This window comes from Artemia franciscana, chromosome 9 (genome assembly GCF_032884065.1).
Source record: "Artemia franciscana chromosome 9, ASM3288406v1, whole genome shotgun sequence".
In the NCBI taxonomy this organism is placed as follows: domain Eukaryota; kingdom Metazoa; phylum Arthropoda; class Branchiopoda; order Anostraca; family Artemiidae; genus Artemia; species Artemia franciscana.
Genome location: NC_088871.1, coordinates 39558992 through 39585767, shown reverse-complemented (window position 1 = coordinate 39585767; position 26776 = coordinate 39558992). Strand labels below are relative to the sequence as shown.

Genomic DNA, 26776 nt, shown 5'->3' with positions numbered 1-26776 from the left:
TCAATCCTTTTAGTAATGTTTTTAACTCTTCCTCGAAAAATGAATCTTCCTTCACTATCCAAATTTTTACAAGCCTTTTCATTCGTTTCTATTTCATTTCCTCTAACTTTGTCATGGATTGGCATATTCTCAAAATGTTCTGCCTTTCTCTCTTTAACACTTTCTTTATCACTAGTTAAGTTCCCGTTCCCATCCTTAACTGGGCCAATTCCAGGTAAATTTTTCAACATGCAAGAACATTATATTATTATTTATGCCTAATGGGTGCATCTTCCAGATTTTGGAAGACTTAGATTTGCTAGAAGAGCAATTTTGTCCATGGCCTCCACTGGATATCTACTTAGTTCCTAATTTAATGCTTTCTCCACTTTCCTTACATTCATCTTGTTCTCAAACTGGGGCAGATCTAGAGACAAATCATGGGCACAATGTGACAAGGGCACGAATGATCATTTTGGGGGGGGGGCAATGTAACAATGATGCATATAGTTGACGCCATTTTCCTAAAATTATTCCATCCCTCTTCTAAATTGTCAAATTTCGGACTTTCCAGTTTTACGATGAACTGTTCCTGAAAATTTTCCATCAAAATTTATCCTGGAGTCTACCAACTTCAGAACTTCCCGGAAGGTAGTTATCCTTCCTAAATTCCAGCTTTGGAACTCAAGACGCAAGTAGACAGTTATCTTTACTTTTAACATCAATTACAGCAATTCTATATGCTGTATTTTCTTGTATCGATCCAGCCAATCTTTTATTTACTATAAACACGGGTAAAACCATTTATACATTCTTCTCTTCTAGGATCTCACATGAAGACCCACAACATCCTTGGAGCTAGATTCAAGATTAAAAGTTTGAGTTCCCCAGGAACTCAAACTTTAAACTAAGCAATTGCATTTAAATAACAGTTTTAAGCTCTAACATTGCCTTAGAAGCTTTTTATAACCCTTTTTCTATCACCTACAGGAATAATTGCACATGGATTTCCCACAGGGCGGGGAGGAAGGAAGATTAATCAAAAGTGCACAAACACGGGAAAATTTATGGAATTCTTCAGAGCAATCGCAATGTCAAATCTCTCCGTCTCCCTCTTCCCAATACAAATGTATGCGCAAGACGTTTTATCTCGAGATCAACTAAAAAAAAAAAACTTTCTACAAAAGAAGTTTTTCAAATAAAATTAAAGAACTCCATTATACAAAAAATGAGCAAAATTAGAATCAAATAATCTACCAAGCGTTAAGCTACCACAAATCAGCATCGATAAGTAAATGAAACTCAAAACAGGGATTATAATAAATAACCGAGTCAAACCCAAAACGAACAGAAATTAAAATGAGTAGGGCTCAAAACCCCTATGCCTTCCCAAGGCCAGAATATAAATTGCACTTAACTTTGATAAACCAAACATTATTTATATTTTGTGTAATAAATATCAGCATGTGTATATTAAACTGACAATGTACATTCATTTTTTTCAGTAAAGTGCAAATTATATTCTGGCCTTGCGAAGGCATACGGCTTTCGAGTACAACTCATTTTTATTTCTGCTCGTTTTGAGTTTGACTCGGCTATTTACTGTAATTTCTATTGTTTTGGGTTTCATGTATTTATCGATGCTGATTTGTGGTAGTTTAATGCATGGTAGATTATTTGATTTTAATTTTGCTGATTATTGGTTCAATAAAGTTCTTAACTTTTCTTTGAAAACTTATTTAATAGAAAAAGATTTTTTTTAATTTCTGTTCGTTTTATATTGACAGAGTCTTTTCAGAGAAAAAGAAAATAATATTTTGAATCTTTTCTGTTCTTCTTTAAGAATTTATAGATTGGTCTTCTTTTTGTATGCTGGAGAAACTTTTTCAACAATTTTTAACAACATACACCCTTTTAAAAATCTGGACACAAATAGTAGTGTTTAATTTAGTTTTATACCTCTTCAAGTTGACCCAAGTTAGCAATTTTTTCTCTTCTGAGACTTCTGATCACCAATCCAATAAGCCTCCTCCGATGCTTATATGACCAACCTTTTTATAAAGCCTTATATAACCCCAGGGCATAACTTACAACCCTTGACCTGAGGGCTATGGGGGTTTTGTATTCCACAAATACGTAATTTCTGGATCTATCAACTACGCTAAACAAAATGGCTATCTCAAAATTTAAACTGGACGTGTTTTGGGCAAAGACGCGCGTGGGAGGAGGGTAACTGCCCTCCAATCACTTTCGACTGTTAAAAAGAGCAATAGAACTTTTGATTACCAATCCAATAAGCCACCTCCGAAGCCTATATGACCACCCTTTTTATAAGTCTTATATACCCCCAGGGCATAATTTACAATGCTTGTCCAGAGGGCTATGAGGGGCTTATCATCCTCAAATACATAATTTCTGGACCTTTCAACTACGCTGAAAAAGATGGCCATCTCAAAATTCTGACTGGATGTTTTTGGGGAAATGATGGGCGTGGGAGGGGGTTGATTACACTGCAATCACTTCCGAATATCAAAAAGGGCACTAGCCCCTCCAATTCCCAATCGAATAAGCCCTTTCCGAGGTTTCTACAACAACTCCTTCTATACGAAGCACCCCAGTCATGGAGTCTCATTAGCAGAAATCCTATATCATTTATAGTTAAATTACTTGGCGACAGATTTTATTTGCCGACAAAAGAAGCACTAGTTTAAACCATGCGCCTTAGCAATTCATTGATCATCTCTTCACGGTTACCAAAGTCACCTCCATCAACAAAATGGTTTTTCTTCCCACGCCATCCACCAGTAGGTGTGTTCAACTGTAAATAGAAATTGATTAAGAACACCTCTAATTAAGCTTACAAAAAATGGTAGACAGATGCTAAGCTGATAAACTGACAACTGTAATAGAGGGTAAGCAAGTAAGTTCGTAGTCAAAACAACAAGTAAACGCAAAAAAACAAAACGCAAGTAAGTTCATAGTCCATCTTTCATAGTCAAAACAGGGAAGGAAAGGGTCTTTAAATCCTTATCATCAAAATATCTACTACATAAGACTGAAGAGAGGTAGCAGGTAATGCTCAGATGAATGAGCTAAAATTGACGAAATGTAGGAGATTATATCCTGGTTTTGCTTCTTTTAAGGCGGGGGTGGGGAGGGGGATTCCAGAAACTATCTGTTTTATTTACATAAGCGCATCCACAAGGGGAGGTTGGATCCAAGCCAAATTTGCTTAGAAATATGATATATGCTTATAGTTATGGCTTTCCATGTTTTGCACCTAACCAAACCTCTATGAGAGGGGGAGGGGGCTATGAAACAGTCTATTCATCAAATTGAGTACTTAGTGGGTTGACAGAACTAATTTAAAAAATTTAAACTATCAACGCCACCAACAATACCAGTCATTCAGTAGAACTGAAAACATTAAAAGCAAAATTACTTCTAATTCTCTAAATCTAAATTTCAATAAAAAGATCCAAGTTTATTGGCGATCAATTTGAAATTTTCTGTAAGTCGGCATTCATTTGTTATCAGACTTACTCTATAGAAAATAGCTAGGCCTAGGTTAGCTAACAGAGCGTAGGCTAGTTTAAAAGAAAACATACAAAAACACCAGTTACACCTTTTTAGCGAAGTGTCTTCTTCCTAGAGTAAAAAAAGTAAATAAATAAGAGATAAGAACTCATATGGCACTTGTGACCAGGTCAGAAGAGCCAAGAGCTCATATGGCATGAGCTCTAGCAAAATTAAGAATCAATAGATTAATTTAAAAGGAAAATCAGAGGTTTAATGCTGGTCGGTATTTAAAATAAGAGCTCTGAGACACAAGGTCCTTCTAAATGTCAAAATTCACTAAGATCCAATCACCCACTCGTAAGTTAAAAATACCTCACTTTTTTCTAATTTTTACTCTCCCTTAAGCCCCCCCCCCCAGATGGTCGAATCCGGGAAAACGACTTTATCAAGTCAATTTGTGCAGGTCCCTGACATGCCTACCAATTTTCATCGTCCTAGAACGTCCAGAAGCACCGAACTCGCCGAAGCACTGGACCCCCCCAACTCCCCAAAAGAGGACGGATCCAGTCCTTTTACGTAAATCGCGTATCTACGACATTTGCTTATTCTACCTACCAGGTTTCATCCCGATCTCGCCACTCTAAGCGTTTTCCAAGATTTCTCACGAACGATCACCCCTTCTTAATTTAAAAATACTCAACTTTTCGAATTTTTACGAATTAGAACCCCCTCCGGCTGCCCCAAAGAGAGCAGATTCAGTCTAGTTATGTCAAAAGTATCTACGACTTGTGCTTATTCTTCCCACCGAGTTTCATCCTGATCTCTCCACTCTAAGCGTTTTCCTAGATTTCCGGTCCACCCCCCCCCCCAACTCCCCCAATGACACTAGATTCGGTCTGGATTTAAAATCAGAGATCTGAGTTACGAGGTCCTTCTAAATATGAAATTTCATTAAGATCCGAACATTCCTTTGTAAGTTAAAAATACCTCATTTTTTCTAATTTTTCAGAACTAACTCACCCCTCAACTCCCCCAAAGAGGGCAAATCCGTTCCGGTTATGTCAATCACGTATCTAGGACTTGTGCTTATTTTTCCCACCAAGTTTCATCCCGATCCCTCCACTCTAAGCGTTTTCCAAGATTTTAGGTTTACCCCTCCAACTCCCCCAATGTCACATGATCAAGTCGGGATTTAAAATAAGAGCTCTGAGACACAATATCCTTCTGAATATCATAATTCATTAAGATCTAATCACCCGTAGTTAAAAATACCTAATTTTTTCTAATTTTTCTGAATTAACCGTCCCCCACTCTCCCCAGATGGTTGAATCGGGAAAACGACTATTTCTAATTTAGTATGGTCAGGTTCCTGATACGCCTGCCAAATTTCATCGTCCTAGCTTATCTGGCAGTGCCTAAACTAACAAGACATGGCCGAGAGACCCGACACATTTGCAATCGCTAAATGTCACTAGGTAAATACTTAGTGCCATTAAAAAACAAAAATTATCCATTTATTAAATGATTAACTAGGATTTTCCAAGATAAGGCTAGACACCACTAGTTTTAAGTGACCTAGATGAAAATACTAGCAAAATGAATGATTTAGGAGATTTTAATTTTAAGAGAGTTCAGTACACAAAAATAGGCTTGAAAATCATTGTTAAGAAGACAAGATGCTTAAATTGGGAATAAGTGCAAGTGAAGAAGTGATGTAGGCTAACAAGAAGATCGATTAAGTGGATTGCTTCACTTACCTAGGTAGCACTATTAGTAAAGATGGCGGATACAGACAAGATCTTAAAAGTAGAACAGGCGACGTATAGGTTTTTTGTTTTAGAATTAAAAAAAAAGTTTGGAAGAGTAGGAAGATAAGCCGGCAAACCAATATTAGAACATTGGAAGCTAAAGTAATGGCAGGGGTCAGTTAGGCCTACGGTTCTGCAACAAATATAAAAATTTGTGTTTACAAAAATAATAATTTAAGGAAATATAACAACAAAATAAGAACCAAATCAGTAATATTTTAAATAAGAAAACATTCTTACCTTGAATGGCCAAAGGAAGTTGGAGGCATATTTAAAGTTACTGCCAACTGTGAAAATTTCATGTACCAAGTCTTCTAGGCAAATAATATTGACTTTACCTAAAAGCAGAAGGTAAAATTATATGCAAAAGACAAATCCCTAGACGATACCAATAAAAAAATTTTAATAACTAAATTCATATCAAGTAGTTAGTGACGCATATAAATTATGTATTACAAATCTCGGAGGCATTGTAAACCATAGAATAATTCAAATAACTTTAGAAACAGCTAAAACGAATAAGTATAAAAACAAAGGATCTTCTAAACAAGTTCTGCTGTTCACTTCGTTTATTTAGTTTCAGAAGAAATTCAAACATAAGTTGCTAAGGGGGAAGGCAGGTGCAAAATGAAGTAAACAACATAGCCTATCATACATAACAAACCTGCTAAACATAAAATGTGCGCAACAATCCGTACTTCATATGCAGATGACTAACAAGGAGCTGGTTGCATAGAAAAGGATTCGGCCTACCCTTGACCAGGGACGTATCCAGGTTCTTCGTTCAGCGGGGGGGGGACACAAAAAAAAACACATTAAAATTTGTTTTTATGCATTTTTATTATGTTTATACGAATCTGACCAACATTTCAGCAGGAGAGGGTTAAACCCCTAGCCCCCTCTTCTGGATACGGCCCTACCCTTGGCCCTCATTACGTTTGTAGCAGCAAAGCCTGTCCAACGATAGGCACAAGAAGAAAAACAGTACCGTGCATGATTTTGTGAGGATAATTCGAAGTGACGTGCCCCCCCCCCCCTTTCTGCAACAAAACTCTCCCTGGAAGTTTCAATTCGATCCCCTAGTTGTGAAAAAATGCAAAGGTATATCAAAAATAGAGCTTTGTAAATACTCATTTTAAAAGAGAAAATACCCTCCCCCTTCCATTTAACATAATTCTGCATCCATCTGCACGAGTAAAATAGTCCAGTTTTTTTTCTTCACGAAAAAAAAAACTTTCACCCAAAAGGAAAATGTTCTCAATACTTTACTTTTTCCAAAGAAACAAAATCTTATAGTAGGACTTGAACCCAGGTGGCTACTCCGGGGTTAGTAGTCTGACGCTCTCTCATTTGTTAGCTAGACTTGTTAGTTGGCTCATTTTTTTGAGTTGGCACACCTTTGCTCATTTGTAAATACCTACATAAACAAAAGGATTGCCTATGAACAGGTATTCTCTTAACTTACCAGTTATGTAGAGTAAGAAACATGAAAAAAATATTTTTTTTTCAATAATCTATGTAGTTGACATCATTTACTGAGATTTCAGACGAAACTCAAAAGATAACAGATGAAAACAGTTGCTATAGGCAGGTGCGTAGCACAAAAAGAATAATTACCTCTTCATGCTTAAAAACCAGCCAAATACAATATGTACGCGACAATCACTCATTCATGTGCAGGTGAACAGCAAGAGGGGCCACACTAAGGCCCCGAAATCCTATGATTTTTTCATCAAAAAGCTCGAGTTTTTTTTTTTTTAATTCGATTATTTTTGTCGTTTCGATAACCATATGTCCTCCCTTACACTCTCCCCCCCCCCCACCAAAAAAAAGAAATGTGCATGCATGTCTGTCATTTTTTACCAAGGTTTCCCCTGAGAGGACAGCCCTTGGTCGAAATTGTTTCTATCTTCCACCATTAATCCCCCACCCGTAACAGCAAATTTGGTGAAAAGATGTAAACGATGAGAATTTCCAAAAAAAAAGTGCAAACAATAAATTAAAGCAAAAAAAGACTTTTCAGTGTGTTATGCAGTTAACTTCATTAGTGGAAGCTCCCAAAATATAACAGAAAGAAACGATCGCTATAAGAAGGTGCGTAGCATAGCAAGAATATAACCTATAATACTTAAAATTCCGGCTTATGAAATATTGTATGATAATAATGAAAAAAACTTGACAAGCATGTAAAAAACACCAATATAAAACATTAAAAATAAGAAGACGACACAGTATGTTACAAGTTATGGCTTTCCTTTGAAGCTCTAGTTGTCTCTGAGAATAAACAGATTGTTAATGCTCGAAGTTTTACAGACAAAAAGCGTTATTAAACCTAACTAATTAATTTTACTCATTTGTTTTGATGTTTGAATAAGGCAACGCTGACGAAAATATGGCACTGCCCTAAAAATTTCAAAACTTCGAAACAGCCAAAAGATAAATGGATCGCGGTTTTCAGGTGTGAATAGACCTATGAAGGGTCCAGCACCAAACAATGCCTTATTTGGATGTCTTTGACAATTTAATGCAAATATTTATGGAATGCCTAATCCTACAATATCATCAAAATGAGCAAATGCACAACGGTACTTGTGTAGTATAGCGACCACACTATTGTTTTTGATATTCCGTAAAACCATTTCCTCTATGTGCACTTGTGGACAATCAGCTTAGCTTGAATGAGACAAACTACTATGCAGGTATACTATAATTAAATTATATTTAATATACATTTGGCTAGGTATTTAATATAATACGCTCTGGGCGGCCTGCTTTCCATAATTCTCTGTTGTAGCTTCCATAGTTTTGTTACGAAAGTACGATATTTTCATCAGATTTTGGAATATTTCATTATGATTAATCTAACTTCACTTCTTGAGTGTGGTCGCTATAACACACAAATACCCCGCGTAACATAGAGATATGAGTTAATATAACATCAAACATAAATGAGCCTTTCTAGTTGTTACTAGCATACTATTATGCTTAGCAAAAAAAAAAAAAAAAAAAAAAAAAAAAAAAAAAAAAAAAAAAAAAAAAAAAAAAAAAGGCTAGCCAGTACACAGTACGAGTTAAATTCTCACACACCGTATCAAATATTTGGCAACTCCTCATAAGGAAGTTTTACAGATGTGTCGTTTTCCGTGTCTACTTCTTGTCTCACATGAGGCAGAAGACAAAAAGAAAACAGTTGCTATAGGCTGATATTTGGCACGATAAGCATGTGAAAACTTACAATGCTAAAAAAAATCAGCCAGGGTAACAGCCGTTTTATGTTTCTTTCCTAATTAAGCAAGGTTCACATCAACAGCAACAATATTATCCCTCCAGTGCTGCTCCCAACAATTACTTTGTTACTCGACAATGCCCAACAATATACCCACCCATGAATCACATTTACTGACCATTGTCAAAGTCACTTTATGTACCGTTTAAAATTAAGGAAGCAAATAAGGCTATTTGAGCTATTAAAGCTGATTCCTCATTGAGCCACGAAAAGTCCTATGCATCCAGGACAAAACATCCAACTCAATGTACACAGAAAATATCCTTCCCCAGGGTTGGTGGAGCTCGAGGCAAAATTCCCCCCCCCAAAAAAAATAGCAGTATGAAAACTAGCAAATGAGTAATGTAATCACCTTTACAATATCTTGGTCATAACACCCATCCTCCCCCTACCCTGAACAGCCACATCCTTCCACGTTTTGATAGTGCTTGAGAGAAATCACTTTTCACAGAAATATGGGAATCTGTACTACTTCTGATCTTCAAAAAAAAAAGAAAAAAAAAAGAAAGTAAGCCCAAGATGAACAAACATCGCCAAAACCCATTCTGATTTGTCCCATCCTAGATAAATGTGTGCAAAAGATGATTCAGAGCTATACTCTCTTGTGTGTTGAAATCAATAATATTATGCTCAAGCTGGTTTTCTAATCAATCAAGACGTAACAGACGAAAAAAAAACAACACATTTTCACAATAACAGGCAACTCATCACGTGAAACTTCAGAGATGAGGCATTCCTTCATTCTATTTATAACAAAAAAAAATGGCCACGCCCAAAAAAAGACAGAGTAAAAACAAGAAAAGGAAACAAAAGAAAGAAAATATACTTCGACAACCACGATCAGTCACTGATGTCTGAGTTTACTTTATGTCTCACGTAAGACAGAAAAGAAAAAAGAATCAGTTGCTACAGGCTGATAGTTGACATATTAAGCATAATGCTTGTGAAGTCAGCCGACACAACAGCAGTTTCTTTCTTTTTATAACACAACAGTAAAATAACAGACATAACTGTAGCCCTAGCCATAAAGATGTGGCTCTAGCCCTGGCAGTTATCTTGTTCACAGCTTAACAGATTTTAAGTGTTCTCTGGACTGCTGCTGCTGAGAAAATATTTCCTGTGGTAACGGATAGCCAACTAAAGTTATTTAATATACAATCATGCATACAAGTTTTCTTCTGAGGACATATCAGCATGAGCAAGGCCCTTACGAGTTATTTAAGTCGCACAGATGGAATTTAGCGAAAAAAACTAACCGAAAATCGTAAGAAATAGGAAATTCCAGTTCACTACTGCTAGGGAAAAAATTCCATGTGGCAATTGACTGCCGTGTGACTATAAAATCCTTCCTGCTAGCTTTCTTGCAAAGACTCTCAGCAAGAACAAGTTTACACTCAGAGACGTTCAAAGGAGGGCTACCAGGCCTATCTGCCCTGGGCGCCGTGAATGGGGGGGGGGGCAGCGGTGGGGTTGCCCACTATGATCGAATTTTTTACTCAGATTCGACTTTATTTTGCTTATATTTGAGTCTTATATTGGGCGTTGTAAGAATTTTTCCCCGGGAGCCACCAACCCTAGAAACGGCTCTGGTTAAACTGATCAAGACAAGTTCCTTCAATACTGGCATGTCTTATACAGGAAGTTTCATCGGGAGATTTAAAATCGTTTGAGCTGAACTTATTACTCATTTTCTGGAGATTAACAGCATGATATGGATTATTTTTATTAAATTTGGCCTTCGGAACACATCAAAAGTTATGGAAAAGCACGGAATCAAATGCAGAGGTAAAACTCGTTAGACTTAGATTTTACAGATGATTAGAATATCTCAGAAAAAAATATTGGCAAAATGAATGCATTATTGGAGGTTTTGAGAGCTCAGGATGCAAGAACAGGTTTGAAAATTGGTGTAAAGAAGACCAAGTCCCTTAGCCTAAGAATGAATGAAGAGTCAGCGTTGGGTAACGAGAAGATCGATCAAGCAGATAGCATAACTTATCTGGGCGGTGTTTTAAGTAAAAGGTGGCAGGTGCTAGGAAGTAGAATAACCAAGGTCAGGTGTTTGGAAGAATAGGGGATAAGTCTGAGAACCAAGATTAAAATATTGGAAGCTAAGCTCGAGTATGGGTCTGAAAAGTGGGTGCTTCAAAAGGCAGAAGAAGATTTATCAAATTATCTAAAATCTAATGAATTATTTAATAATCTAATTATATAATAATTTGGGGATTATCTAAGGAGTATTAGGTACCAGTTTGAATGACCGTATGTCAAACAAGCTCTGCTAATCAAATCTTGTCAGAAAAACAATAAAGGTTCAGTTGAGCAGGACACGTTTTACGGATGACAGATTGCCAAAGATTGTTACTTTCAGCCATCTACATTGGGCCAAAAGAAAAGCAGATCGCTCCCGAGAGGGATAGAACAGGTCTCAAGGGAGGAATTAAACGAAATTAATACTCCCCAGGAGGAAGTAAGGAGCGAAGCTTTGGAAAGATAGGGGTAGAAAAGGAAGGTCCGCAACTATGCTATTCTCGGGTGGCTTGGTTTGTATTCTCAGGAGGGATAAATTCAAAACATAAAAAATCTTTTCCTATAAACAATTTAGGAATATTATGCTCTCATCCCATTCTTTTCAAGTACCACAAGTAGTAGTAAGATAAAGAAAAATTTGAATGAGCACGAACTGAGCACCTACCCAATTTTCTTTCAACAATATCATTGCTGGTAATGGGGATTCGCCTCTGTCGAACCTTGGCAAAACCTCTCTTGTAGATAAGCTCCCTAACGGATTTCAAATTGGGGTAACCGTAAGCGATGTATGGCTCGACAATCCTCAGCATGTTCATTGTTGCCTTGTTCAATTTCACGAAGACACCATTGTTAATCTGGCGAAGACGAAGGAGCTGAAGCGTTTTCTTCACTTTGGGCGCCACTTGGTTAATACTAAAATTGCAAACATAAAAATAGCAATGAATGAACTATAAAAAAAAATCTGTAAATGTAATGGGAGGAGGTTTTATGTTTGAAAAGTTTTGTTTTTATTAACTCCAAATATTGCGCATTTTTTGTGTTGTTATTCGAAAATTTCCTTTGTTGGGGTCTCAGTCAAGGTTCTTTTCTTAGGTACTATAATTCGTACTTGCGTATTATTCGGAACACACTTGAGAAATGAATTTTGGTTAATCATTATGAAATATACCAAAATATGGTAGAAATACAATAATTTAGCAACAAAATTATAAAATTTTGGTCTCAGAAAGGGTGGTCTCAGAAAGCATTATATTAAATACCTAACCCAATCAAAATACTATTTCTATCTATTAAATATTCAATAAAAAATACACCTACAACGTAGATTTCAACTGAGCCTAAGCTGTTTTTTTTCGGATACTGCCTGCCAAAAATCGGTTATTATCTTAGCTGTAGATCCACATTCTCGAGTGTGTACCGAATAATGCACAAGTACCATATAATTTAATAACAATAGAATTCGCATAATAATACTAGAATAAATTCGAAAAACATTCGCTCGCATAACATTAACACAAGACGATTAAATAAAAGTGTAAGTGCAAATTCATTATTATAGATACAAATTTCGTCGATAATTACCAACGATATAACTTCAGCACATTTAGGCTACATTCAAAATATCTTTTTACGAAATTTGGCTGTCTTTACAAAGCATTTTCTTGCAACTTGCAATTCCTTTTTGTGTCTTTATTCTTGACTTTCTTTTGTTGGTGTCTGTCAAGAATTTTGCAAAATACTTTTTTGGTGTTTTCATTAAAAAAATAGATCATGAAAATTATTTTTGTTTCGTATCTTTATTTTCAAGAAATAAAGGAATGCCTACTTTTTCTTCTGAGTAAAAATTTTATAATTATTTCTTTTTATAGGACGGTTGTCTTTAGAAAGCACGAGCCAAAATTTCGTGGAAATAGAGGCAGAAGTTTTGACTGTCTAAAAAAAATTATTGCCAAATTCTTTCTACCATTTAAAACCAAGAATTGAACAATAATCCTCTCAAGTCCCATTAACCAAACGCTTGGAAAACTATAGGTTCTATGACTATCTACCTTAGTTCTTCTGTCCTAGGAATGACGCCTGGACGGATGATAGACTTATCTATTGACAAATGAACTGACTTCATTTTTATACAATACTAATAAGGGCTTATGGCAGATTTGCCTCTCACTCAATCGGACTATCGGACGTATGTTCTGGCCCAAGGTTGGAGGTTAAAAAGGCACTTACGAAAGTCTTCAAATGATCATGTTCCAGTTAAACGCTACCATGCCAATTAATCCCCTTTGTCCCCTTTTTCCTTAACATCATCATTCTTTGTGCATATTCTACAATTAGTCCTCATTGCTTGACTTTTGTGTACGACGTGAAAAAAATTGCATCCTTCTTTGAAAAAAAAATATTTCTCGTTTTTAAATTTCACTCTCGATATTTTGCAGTTGTTAATATAAGTGATAAGAGGGGAAGGAGGGATGGGGGTTCATTTGTGCTTAGTCTGCTGGTGGTACTGATCCTTTGTATGGTCAAATGAGCATTTGAAAAAGGAGCAACTGTCCTCGAGTCCAAGTATATTTGATGGCCGGACGGTACTTGGCCCTCACACTGAGTTTCAAACACGAAAGATTTCTGTCTGTAAATTGATTTCTTATTGCATTATTTTCATCTAGGAATTACAAAATACAATAATGAACAGATGATGGATGTACCATACAATAACCTGACATGGTTATTTCGACGTTGCTAGGTCACATGACGATTTCACAGAATAGATATATTTGGGGCTGAAATAGGCTACTCGCTCTAATGTAGTACCTACACAGAAGGGTAATAAAGAATTTCCTTACTCTCCCTCATATTGGTTTACAAATGTAGGCACTGTTGCATGAAAAAATTTTTTAACCACTTCTGCCAAATGTTAAATCTATCCACCATAAGTATAAGGTTATACTTCATCATAAGTACATCCCTGTGGCGAAGGATAGCCAATTACACGACTCCACTTCTGGCTGACATTTCTCTGCAGAAGGCCGTCAAATATTCCGGTGAAAATTAAAAAAAAAACTAAGGAGACTTTTTACTTGGGATTACACTCTTTGTGACTGTTACTACTAAAAATAAACATTCTTTTTTGCATTTGACAACTAGAAAATACTTTTTTCTTTTTGACAACTAGAAAAAAAAACTTTTTTGACAACTAGAAAATAAATATAATCTCTAAGAAATCTTAAAAACATACCCTCGAATTCGGATAACAAATGCCAACTTAGATTCAGCTGGAACATAGAAGTTGCCTTCCTTCTTAGCCTCTCTGTTAAGTCTGATTTCATCCCGCTCTTTGTCTCTGTATTCTTTGGCGAATTTTTCGGCTCTTTTGAAGATCTCTACTCGACGGGCACGACGAGCTCTCAAGTACTATATAAGGATGGAGTCTATTAAAAAATCGCATTCATTCAATGGGCAGTACAAGTGAAAATATCACTTGATACTATTTAATTTGCTTCGGATTGCAATTTTAATGTGTTTTTAGCTGTTGACGTGTTTTTAATTGCAACTAGAACTTGGATTTTTAAGTACCGTGTGTAATAACAGTCCATAAACTATAGCAGACAAGAAATATTTCAAATCGACAAGATTGACAGGTTCGATTTATTCAGTAACATAAACCACCTACTGATCCCGTTAAGTTTATATGGTTAAATTATAGGATGGTTGTCAGAATCTAACGAAAAAAAAAATTAAGTCAGAGAACAAAGCAAGAAATAGCATTAAAAATTAAAGAGAAGTTTAAAAGCAAAGGAGAATATAGAAAAAGAACTGCTACCTTTGTTGATACTACAGAAAATATAAACTTGAATGAAAACACTCTTATATAATATCCCAGATTTCAAGAAAAAAACAGCCAAAGACCACCACCCATAGAATAGACAGGGAAAAGACAGCTTATCTTAACTAAGAAAAGGAAAGAAGTAAAAAAAAAATAAAGGACCTAATACAAAAGTATACTCAATATAATAGACAATTAATTACTGTCAATAATATATAAAAGCCAAAATAAAACAAATAAATTAGACAAATGTTATTATCCAGGGTTCATCAGATACCGCCAGTCTTTACAAGTTATTCTTTTATCGTTATATACACTTATTTGTCACATCAAAATTCAGCAGTTTTTTTTGACATTCCTTAAAATTTCGAGATTAATGTTGGAAATCGTATTTGCTTTGAAACTTCCTATAGAGAAAGGCAAAAACTACTAACAGGTAATTCAGTCTTCTCTTCAAGGTCAGGATTACCACTTCAATCTTTTTTTTTCAGCTTGAGGAGGAATGTTGGAAATCAGAATTACTATAAAACTTTCATATTTTTTTCAACAGGTAACGAACAAATTGGAGAAAGCTAGTTTCATTGCTGATAGGGAAATACTAACAAAGGCCACTTTTAGCACATGTCGTTCAGTTTTAATATTTCCAAAGCAACTTTATTACAATATTTTGATGGCAAAAAGTTTTACACAACTAATTGCAATGGCTCAATGAAAATGACCAAACCTTGTTGTTCTTGCGATAGAGAAATAAATTACACTAAAATTGGCTTTATTTTCTCTGATTTGTCAATTAAAAGTTTTTATATCTGACTTGAAAACCTTGGATAAACTTATAGAAAAAAAAGGATTTGACAGCCTATTTGTGAGGTATTTTCCTTACATCCAGTTTTAATACATTTCCCGAAGACAAAGAAATGAACATAAAGATGAGAAACGGGTCTATAGCCAGTAAATGAAAAAGAAGAGAACAAAAAATAGAAAACAATTGGCAGCTACCTTCAAGAAACCAGAAAAATAACTAATTCAATTACTTTTCTGGTTTCATGAAGTTAGCTCCCAATGGTATATGCAAGCAAGTGTATTTACTTTTCAGTCTATTTTAGTTTTACATTTTTTTTTTCGTTTTTTTTAGCTTTAGTTTCTAGGTTGTTTTTTTTTCTATGCTGAAGACACTTCGTTGTAGCCTATATGAGCAAAATATTCCTTTGATTTTTTGTTCTCTTTGATTTCATTTACTTGCCAAAGACCCGTTTGTTATCTTTATATTCATTTCTTTGTTTTTGTCATGGCTGGCCAGTTCGTTTTTTTATATCTTTTATAATGCATTTTCCTAATACAAATTGATTCAATTCAACAGGGCAGGGTAGCAACACCCTCTCCCTGCAAGTCCAACAACAACCAAACTGCTTAATTCAGTAATGCTCATATTTCCTTCAGTTTTTCTGGATTACATCTTTTTCTGGAGAAAATTCGAACCATAGAAACTCCTTACAACAATTTTTGCAGGCTGCCTACCCCTCTATAGTACTTCAGTAGATTCAGCAATTCTAGGATGACCAGAAAGTTGATAATCTGGGGATTCAGCACCTTCTAAAACCTATATGGATCTTTTCTTGAAAAGGGCCTCTTTTCAAGAGGCCCTTTTCTTTGTTTTTATTATAAACCCTGATTTTGCCTGGTAGTACTAGACAACAATTGCAATAAGCTTATTGCAATTGATTTTATATTTTTTGGCATTCAATAGCCAGCTCCAATTATTGAAAAGTATACAAAGGTACCTATTAAAGCCAATTTCAGTTAATTATTTGCTTATTGTACTTCAGAACTCAATTCCTCTTTTTGCAGAAAAATTCTTGGAATATTTATCTAGTAGTATAAGCTAACAATACTTTTGCTTAGTTTCAAGGGTTCTGTGCATATGCAATATATATATATATATATACATATATATATATATATATATATATATATATATATATATATATTTATTTTGATTTTAAAACTGTATTCAATAATTGTAGCACAATAATTAAACTTATTCATTGAGTTATAAAAGTAATTGCAATAAGCTCTGTTGAGCATGCAGACTTCCCTTTCTTATCATTTTCCTATACTTTCTGGCTCAGCCAAATATGGCAAATATAGCAGCACAACCTACCCAGGCACCAGTATTTTTTTATAGGGTGGTTAGGGGAGGGAGGGTAAATACAAATTGTTGATTTTTGACTTTTACTGCAAACGTTTTCCTGTGTTAATTGGTTTCCAAAGAAAAGTTATATTTTCCAAGACATGATACAAATCACAAAAATTAATGTAAAAACAAACCTCAATAGCCTTTTTAGTTGTAAGAGCCTTGCTTTCTTGGAGCTTCTTCCTCCTTTTAAGAAGGGTCTCAGGAACTGTTGGTAGCTTAGTAGCACCTGCCAAGGCACCCCCTGAAGGTTTCTCCCTAAATAAATAAAAAAAATTAAGATCTGAAATTAATAGATTTTTCAACTTTCTTGTACAGCATAACAACAGACAAAATTTTAGGTGGATTGCAGAAGGTTTGACCATCAAGAGGGCAGAGGGAAATCACAATGTATGTTAGTGAGCATTTTTTTCAAATGCTTCTGAAGGCCAAGTTCTTCTGACTAATCGTAGGGGGGAAAGGAATAGAATCCTTCCTAAGAACTGAAATCAAACAGTTTGTGGTAACGAACTGTAGTAAGGAGCAACCCAGCTCAACAGTAAACGAAACTCTAAAAAACGGAATTTTGATGCTAAAATATACATCAAAAGAATCAGATTTTCATGCTGATTTTAAATATATAAGTTTCATCAAATTTAGTCTTCGTCATCAAAGGTTACGAGCCTGAGAAAATTTGCCTTATTTTAGAAAATAGGGGGAAACACCCCCTAAAAGTCACAGAATCTTAACGAAAATCACACAATCGCATTCGGCGTATCAGAGAACCCTGTAGTAAAATTTTCGAGCTCCTATCTACAAAAATGTGGAATTTCGTATTTTTTGCCAGAAGACAAATCACGGGTGCATGTTTATTTGTTTGTTTTTTTTTTCCAGGGGTCATCGTATCGACCAAGTGGTCCTAGAATGTCGCAGAGAGGGCCCATTCTAACGGAAATGAAAAGTTCTAGTGCCCTTTTTAAGTGACCAAAAAAATTGGAGGGCACCTAGGCCCCCTCCCACACTCATTTTTTCTCCAAAGTCAACAGATCAAAATTTTGAGATAGCCATTTTGTTCCGCATAGTCAAAAACCATAATAACTATGTCTTTGGGAATGACTTACTCCCCCACAGTCCCTGGGGGAGGGGCTGGAAGTTACAAACTTCGATCAGTGTTTACATATAATAATGGTTATTGGGAAGTGTACAGTCGGTTTCAGGGGATTTTTTTTTTTGGTTTTGGGGGTTGGGTTGAGGGGAGGGGGCTATATGGGAGGATCTTTCCATGGAGAAATATGTCATGGGGGAACAGAAATTCAATGAAAAGGGCGCAGGATTTTCTAAAATTACTATAAAAAAAAACAATGAAAAAATAAACATGGAAAAGTTTTTTTCAATTGAAAGTAAAGAGTAGCATTGAAACTTAAAACGAACAGAGATTATTACGCATATGAGGGGCTCTAAAAATACTTTAGCATAAAGAGCGAGGTATTTAGAAGGAGATAAATACCTTGCTCTTTATGCTATAGTATTTTTAGTAATTTCAACTATTTATTCTACGGCCTTTCTGATTCAGGGGTCATTCTTAAAGAATTGGGACAAAACTTACGATTTAGTGTAAAGAACGAGGTATTAACGAGGGTACAAACCCTCTCATATACATAATAAAAATTAAAGAATATAAAAGTTTGTTATGTAAGATAATTCTTAAGTTACGTATATTTTTTACTAATTGAAAAATTCATTAAAAATTAAAATTTATAGTTGCCTTTTTATGTAACCGAAAAATTGCATGGCAACTAGGCCTCCTTCCCCATCCCTTATTTCTCAAAATCGTCTGATCAAAACTAAGAGAAAGCCATTTAGCCAAAAAAAGAATTAATATGCAAATTTCATTTTAATAATTTATGTGTGGAGAGCCAAAATCAAACATGCACAAATTCAAAAACGTTCAGAAATTACATAAAAAAGCTAGTTTTTTTTTAAACTGAAAGTAAGGAGCGACATTAAAACTTAAAATGAACAGAAATTACTCCGTACATGAAATGGGTTGTCCCCTCCACAATCCCTCGCTTTTTACGCTAAAGTTTGACTCTTTGCCACAATTCTGCTTTTTAATACAATTAAAAGCTTTAGCGTAAAGAGCGAAGGATTGCGGAGGGGAGAACCCATTTCATATACGGAGTAATTTCTGTTCATTTTAAGTTTTAATGTCGCTCCTTACTTTCAGTTAAACAAAACTAGTTTTTTTTTATGTAATATCACACTTAAGACCATCTTTAAAACCCAAGGTGCAATACATTATTAATCATTGGTAGTTGGAACTTCAATGATACTTCTTACATTAGCCAGCATTCACACCCCAGTCAGTTAATGGCACCCTTGTTGCATTACCCCCCCCCCCCAATGCTTATTGGCACCCTTGTTACATTTTGCCCCACCCCTTCCACAATATTTTGCTCCAGATCTGCCCCTACCTAATATCAGTTAAGGTTACTTATTGGACAGAGGAAGGCTAGAAAAAAAAAATATATGATTTGATTTTTCATAAATTCCTGCTTTAAAATAAATAATCACTTCAGTAGCAGCTACCCAAACCAAATTGTGGTTTGGTGTAACAAAACCAAATTGTGAGATGATGACATTTTTGATATTTTTTGTGTTATCTCCTATGTATAACCACTATAAGCTAGAGTACAGCCTAATTAATGAAATTATGTCCAAAATAGATTGTCAATGGTTATGCATCCTATGTAAAGTTAACCCACCAAACACTTCAAGCTAATCCAGTTACTGCTACCATGGATGATGTAACAAAAATTGTTGCAACTGCTATCTTTGCCTTAAAAACAAGTCTATCCCAGCAAATTGGTACATTATCCAAGAGACTGAACAGCAACATAGAAGCAATTAAAGCCAATTAGAAACAATTGAGCTTACAATACAGTCAAAGTGCAATGTCACTGAAGTTAAATAAATTATTTATGATGCAGCAAAGGCAGGAAGAAACAACCTAAGAATGGATATCAGCAACCAAGTGCAAACCAATTTAACTGAATTAGTATGTAACAAAACAAACATAGAGCAGCAGAAAAATAACCTAGCTGCTTATGGTATTCCTATTACTACAGAAGACAACATGTAAGTTAGTAACAATTTAGAGCCCCAGTATGGCCTCCCATCCCTTCCTAACTTCTATAGCATGAAATGTCTACCTCCCCTGGGCTCCCTATTGCCAGTGAATCAATTCAAAGATCTCCCTGCTACTTATTTTTATACCTACAGTCCTGATCAAACATACCATTATCAAAAACTCGTCCCAGCTGAAGTCAGAAATCTGTTTCTACAGTCGTATGTCAAGAGAAGACAGAACTAGGCATAAGGTGCTTGTTGAAAAGTTGAAAGCCATGGCTACCACTGGAAAAAGACTTGACTAACTTTAATGTAAAAATCATTCCACAAACAGAGCAGCAGGTATTGCAAAAATGCACAGCCCAACACCTATACAAATGTGAAACTGCAGAACACAATAGAAAAATGTCCCCATACCCTAAGACCTTACCATATATAATGGCTAGCCTAAGACAGGAAAGAAACTTTCTGGAAGTATATATCTAGCAGAGACCATAACCAGAGATACATGAATACTTAATAACAGGTAAAGAAGTAAAGTCACAGGCAAAGATGGATTGAAAGCAAAATATTGATGGGGGCCAAATTTGACAAGGGTGTCAATGATTGACCAAAATAACAAATTAAAAAAATAAGAGCTAAGAGCTCGTATGGCACTTGTGAAAAGGCAAGAAGACCTAAGAGCCAAGAGCTCATATGGTATGAGCTCCAACAAAATTCTAAGAATCAATAGATTGATTTAAAAGGACCATCAGAGGCTTAATGCTGGTCAGGATTTAAAATAAGAGCTCTGAGTCATGATGTCCTTCTAAATATCAAATTCATTAAGATCCAATCACCCACTCGTAAGTTATAAATACCTAATTTTTCCTATCCCTTTAGTCCCCCCAGATGGTCAAATCTGGGAAAACGACTTTATCAAGTCAATTTGTGCAGCTCCCTGACACGCCTACCAATTTTCATCATCCTAGCATGTCCAGAAGTACCAAACTCGCCAAATCACTGAGCCCCTCCCACCAGCTCCCCCAAAGAGAGCAAATCCAGTAAAGTTACATCAATCAAGTATCAAGGACATTTGCTTATTCTATCCACCAAGCTTCATCCCAATTCCTCCACTCCAAGTGTTTCCAAGATTTCCCCCTCCAACTCCCCCCAATGTCAAAAGATCTGGTTGGGATTTTAAATAAGAGCTCCAAGACACTAATTCCTTCTAATTATCAAATTTCATTAAAATCCAACCACCTATTTGTAAGATAAAAATACCCCATTTCACATTTTCCAAGAATTCCGGTGTCCCTCTCCAACTCCCCCCAATGTCACAGGATCTGGTCAGATAAAATTAGAGCTTTAAAGCACATGTTCCTTCTAAATATCAAATTTCATTAAGATCTGGTCACCCTTTTTGTAAGTTACAAATACCTTAATTTTCAAAATTACCCCCCCCCCCCACTCCACCAAAGAGAGCAGATCTGGTCCAGTTTTGTCAGTCATGTATCTTAGACAGGTTTTTATTCCTCCCATCCAGTTTCATCCTGATCTCTCCACTTTAAGTATTTTCTAAGATTTCTGGTCCCCCTCCCCCAATGATGCTGGATCTGGTTGAGATTTAAAATAAGAGATCTGACTTACGAGGTCCTTCTAAATATGAAGTTTCATGAAGATCCAATCACTCCTTCATAAGTTAAAAATATGTCATTTTTTCTAATTTTTAAGAATTAACCACCACCACCCCAATAGAGCAGATCCATTTCAATTATGTAAATCATGTATCTAAGACTTCTGCTTATTTTTCCCACCAAGTTTCATCTTGATCCGTCCTATCTAAGCATTTTCCATGATTTTTGGTTCCCCCACCCCAAACTCCCCTCAATGTCACCAGATCCAGTCAGGATTTAAAGTAACAGCTCTGAGACACACTATCCTTCCAAACATCAAATTTCATTAAGATCTGATCAACCATTTGTAAGTTATAAATACTTCAATTTTTTCCAAATTAACAGCCCCCCCCCCACTTGGTCAAATTGGGAAAGCAACTATTTCTAATTTAATCTGGTCCCGTCCCTGATATGCTTGCCAAATTTCATTGTCCTAACTTACCTGGAAGTGCCTAAAGTAGCAAAACCAGGACTGACAGACAGAAAGACTGACAGAATTTGTGATTGCTATATGTCACTTGGTTAATACCAAGTGCCATAAAAACAGAGTGAAAAGTAGAAAAAAACAGAGAAAGAGGGGGCAAAAAAATATTGGGGAGAGCCAGGGTTCTCCCCCTGCCCCCTTGATCCACCAATGGTAACAGGCCCCCAGAGTATAACTGATCTTCTAAATTCATATTTGTGTAAGGGTTTAAATAGTTGCCATTTCAACAACAGAGCCAAACGGACCAGAATTGGACCCTTTTTCACTCATAAGTCCATATTGAGGTAATCCCTCCTCTCCCCCCATGAAAAAAGAACAAAATACCCTCCCAGCATTTGGATTTTTTTTGTATCATCATTTTTTTAAAGAAATATAAGAAATATTCTTGCAAATTGGTAATACTGTGAACCAAATGGGGAATTTCTTCTTTTTTATCTGATCTCCCATCAGATGTAAGACCTAATACTAAATGAGTAGTTTCTTGTTATTAGCCAATTATACTTATACTTAATATTAACCAAATAATTACACTTAAAATATACTACTAGGCTAAGCACAAGAACTACTTGCATTATTATGGTAAATATTAGTTTTCTTGGTTGATTCACAAGCTAAAAGATGAGCATACCACTTGATGTCTTTTTAAAGCTGATTCCAAATATATTGATCACTACTTTTGTAAATATATCTGGTAATATTGCATGAAGACTGCTCAGAAGGAAAGACTATAATAAAAAAAAGGGTGGTACCACTGATTTTTCCATTCAATGCTTTCAAATATTACATAAAAAAACTAGTTTTTTAACTGAAAGTAAGGAGTGACATTAAAACTTAAAATAAACACAAATTACTCCATATATGAAATGGGTTGTCCCCTCTGCAATCCCTCGCTCTTTACACTAAAGCTTTTAATTGTTTTAAAAAGCAGAATTGTGGCAAAGAGTTGAACTTCAGTGTAAAGAGCAAGGGATTGCAGAGGGGACAACCCATTTCATATATGGAGTAATTTCTGTTCATTTTAAGTTTTAATGTCACTCCTTACTTTCAGTTAAAAAACTAGTTTTTTTTATGTAATTTCTGAACGTTTTTGAATTAATGCATGTTTGATTTTGGCTCTCCACACATAAATTATTAAAATTAAATTTGAATATTAATTCCTTTTTTGGCTAAATGGCTTTCTCTTAGTTTTGATCAGACGATTTTGAGAAATAAGGGATGGGGAAGGAGGCCTAGTTGCCATGCAATTTTTCAGTTACATAAAAAGGCAACTATAAATTTTAATTTTTAACAAATTTTTTTATTAGTAAAAGATATACGTAACTTAAGAATTAACTTACATAACAAACATTTATATTCTTTAATTTTTATTATGTATATGAGGAGGTTTGTACCCTTGTTAATACCTTGTTCTTTACCCTAAATCGTAAGTTTTGTCCCAATTCTTTAAGAATGACCCCTGAATCAGAGAGGCCATAGAAAAAATAGTTGAAATTAATAAAAATACTATAGCATAAAGAGCAAGGTATTTATCTCCTCCTAAATACCTTGCTCTTTATGCTAAAGTATTTTTAGAACCCCTCATATGTGTAATAATCTCTGTTCGTTTTAAGTTTCAATGCTACTGTTTACTTTCAACTAAAAAAACTTTTCCATGTTTATTTTTTCATTGTTTTTTTTATAGTAATTTTAGAAAATCCTGCACCCTTTTCATTGAATTTCCGTTCCCCCATGAAATATTTCTCCAAAGAAGATCCTCCCACATAGCCCCCTCCCCTCAACCCCACCCCCAAAACCAAAAAAAAAATCCCCTGAAACCAACTGTACACTTCCCAATAACCATTATTATATGTAAACACTGGTCGAGGTTTGTAACTTGCAGCCCCTCCACCAGGGGTAAGTCATTCCCAAAGACATAGTTATTATGGTTTTTGACTATGCAGAACAAAATGGCTATCTCAAAATTCTGATATGTTGACTTTGGAGAAAAAATGAGCATGGGAGGGGGCCTAGGTGCCTGCCAATTTTTTTGGTCACTTAAAAAGGGCACTAGAACTTTTCATTTCCGTTAGAATGAGCCCTCTTGCAACATTCTAGGACCACTTGGTCAATACAATGACCCCTGGAAAAAAAACAAATAAACACACACCCATGATTTGTCTTCTGGCAAAAAATACAAAATTCCACATTCTTGTAGATAGGAGCTTGAAAATTTTGATATAGGGTTCTCTTGATACACCAAATGTGATGGTGTGATTTTCGTTAAGATTCTGTGACTTTTAGGGGGTGTTTTCCCCTATTTTCTAAAATACAGCAAATTTTTTCAGGCTCATAACTTTTGATGACAAAGACTAAATTTGATGAAACTTATATATTTAAAATCAGAATGAAAATCTGATTCTTTTGATGTATATTTTAGCATCAAAATTCCAATTTTTTTAAAGTTTTGTTTACTATTGAGCAGGGTCACTCCTTACTACAGTTTGTTACCACAAACTGTTTCATAATGGTTGCTACCATTCCCACTATACTAATAAGTTGAGGCTGGATTGGGAAGTTAAGCCAACATAATTACATCACATACCACCAGCAAGAACCTACAGGAGGATCTACCACCTTATCTTGCTGGCAAATGCAATTTAAGGTAATGACAATTGCACCATATATAACTGTAATTGCACCATGTAATGACATTGCACTATATATAACTCTTGAATATACACAGGACCATAGGAACCTACTATAATAATAACCTCATACTGTATTTTATGATATGATATATTTTTGTATTGATCAATTTTTATAATAGCTTCCACTTCAATCAATATGCTATAATCATTTTTCAAATATGGCAATATATTTACCTTAAATTTACCTAACAATTCCCATTATTTCACAATTAATGATGGTATATAGGCAGTGATATTTTTACCCTTTCCTAATTTCTAGCTTATAAGATTTCACAGATGACAAGTCTTTAACTTGTCTTATTTATCCTTAATGCCTTGAGGCACCAGTGATCTCCTATAATAGTCTTGTGGAATAATCACCACTTTGACACTGTAAAAATCTTAAATTCACAGTAAATACTTTGTTGTTCATATTACTGACATTGATCATACCACTAGATAAATTTTTATGCTCTTTCTGAATAAAATAATTGCTTTTATTGTAAATTTAGTTTCAAGCCCTTTTAGGACCCTTGAAAATAAAAATTTCATTCTATATTTTATGGACATAAAAATGGGTTATAATATTTGCTTCAAACTTACAATTTCATTATAGGCCTAAATCCATTATGTAAAACTTTTATAAGTCACAAACATTGATTAGTTAAGATTAAGTTGATTCAAAAATTTAAACAAATCTGCCATATTCTCTACTTGCTCTGTTAGGCTGCTTAAAAACTGCTGTTTTACCTATATGTTGAAAAAATATCAAAGCCAACAGAAGAAACATAGGCTAGTGGATGGAAATGAAAAAATTGTTTTGAACATTTGATCTAACTTAGTCATGATAAATCAATGCTGTGGGGAAAGCCTTGTTAATACCCAAAAACTAGAAATTTTTAGGTCATTTTCAAAGGTTCAAAAAGAGCTTAATTTTGAAATTGCAAGAGAAGCAATTATTATATTTGTAAAGAGAATAAAAAAGGTGTCAAGCAGTACATTTGCATTATTCATAAATCAATAAAATGAAAAATATATTTGCCTAATTCATCACATAGAAAATGGATACTATCAATTACAGCATTGTCTTTCAAAAGTAGATTGGCTCTTAATTTTGAGACTATACAAACTAGAGTAGGTCTATTTCTTAAAATTATGGGCAAAATTCTAGTTAATTGAGTTCTTGCTATCTCAGAAAGGGTTTAAGGTAGGAAAATGAAACTTTCAGGGATGGGTTGACAGGCTAAAGTATGTCCTGGGAAGGTATTTTAAAGTACCCACCTCTGCTCCTTTAGGGCCCTGAAATTTGCCTACATGACAGGTCTATACCTATTGAAATTTTGACAAAACAACATTTTACCTTAATTTTCAGTTATTAGTTGCTTTTTCTCTGCCTTTTGTTCAGCAATTCCTGTTATTTGAATAGAATTTTGAGCCATATCAATGTTTTTTTTTCAAAATTTAGGAAATGTATTTGCATATCTTTAAAGCCTTATAAAATGGAATTGAGCAAAGTTATGAAGCTGAAAACAATTTTGTTGTACTTCAATTAAGCACAAGATCTATTTTGGAAGCTTTCACTGTTATACCACACATATTTTTAAAGGTCATCAAAGGTCAGGGCCCTCTAGAGGGAAAAGGAGTGGAGGTAGTTGCTTTAAAATACCTTCCTGGGACATACTTTAGTCTCTAGATTCATCCCTGAAAGTTTCATTTTCCTAACCTAAACCCTTTCTGAGATAGCAAGAAGTTAATTAACTAGAATTTTACCAAATTATGCTCTGTTTGATATGGACCAGGGTGTGCTATAGCCTAAGTTAAAGTGAGGTGAATATGAACAGAGAATATGCTGTTTCCAAGGTCGACTTATTTTACTAAGCCTAGCCCTTACCTTCCATAAAACTACTATATCCTTTCATGAAGATCATAATTGTCAAGCTAGGCCTAAGCTAGAAATCCATTTTAGCATGACAGAATTTAGACCACAGAATGAAGTTGACTTACGATTTCAATAATTTATAATTTAGTCCACACAACAATAGCCAAGAATATGAGCCCTATACCAACCATCCATTTGTCGTGTAAAGATACGAAGATGGTAAGCGATAACTTACTTATTTTCAACCATACTTCAAGTTGAGATTTATTTTACAAATCTTTTCTTCAGCAGCAGTCAGCCGTCCATTGTTGACAGATTATTCGGCATTGTTGACTATTGAAGTAAATAAA

General features: G+C 35.0%; 1 protein-coding gene across 1 annotated transcript; it reads right to left on the bottom strand.

Moving 5' to 3' along the window:
- Positions 1-2642: 2642 nt before the first annotated feature.
- Positions 2643-26776, bottom strand: LOC136031396 (large ribosomal subunit protein uL30-like). Its single transcript, XM_065710936.1, has 6 exons — positions 26662-26776; positions 16769-16892; positions 13856-14031; positions 11288-11535; positions 5547-5644; positions 2643-2797 (listed from the first exon to the last, which is right to left on the bottom strand). The coding sequence occupies exons 1-6, from the start codon at positions 26673-26675 to the stop codon at positions 2687-2689; spliced, it is 771 nt and encodes a 256-aa protein (XP_065567008.1). The 5' UTR covers positions 26676-26776; the 3' UTR covers positions 2643-2686.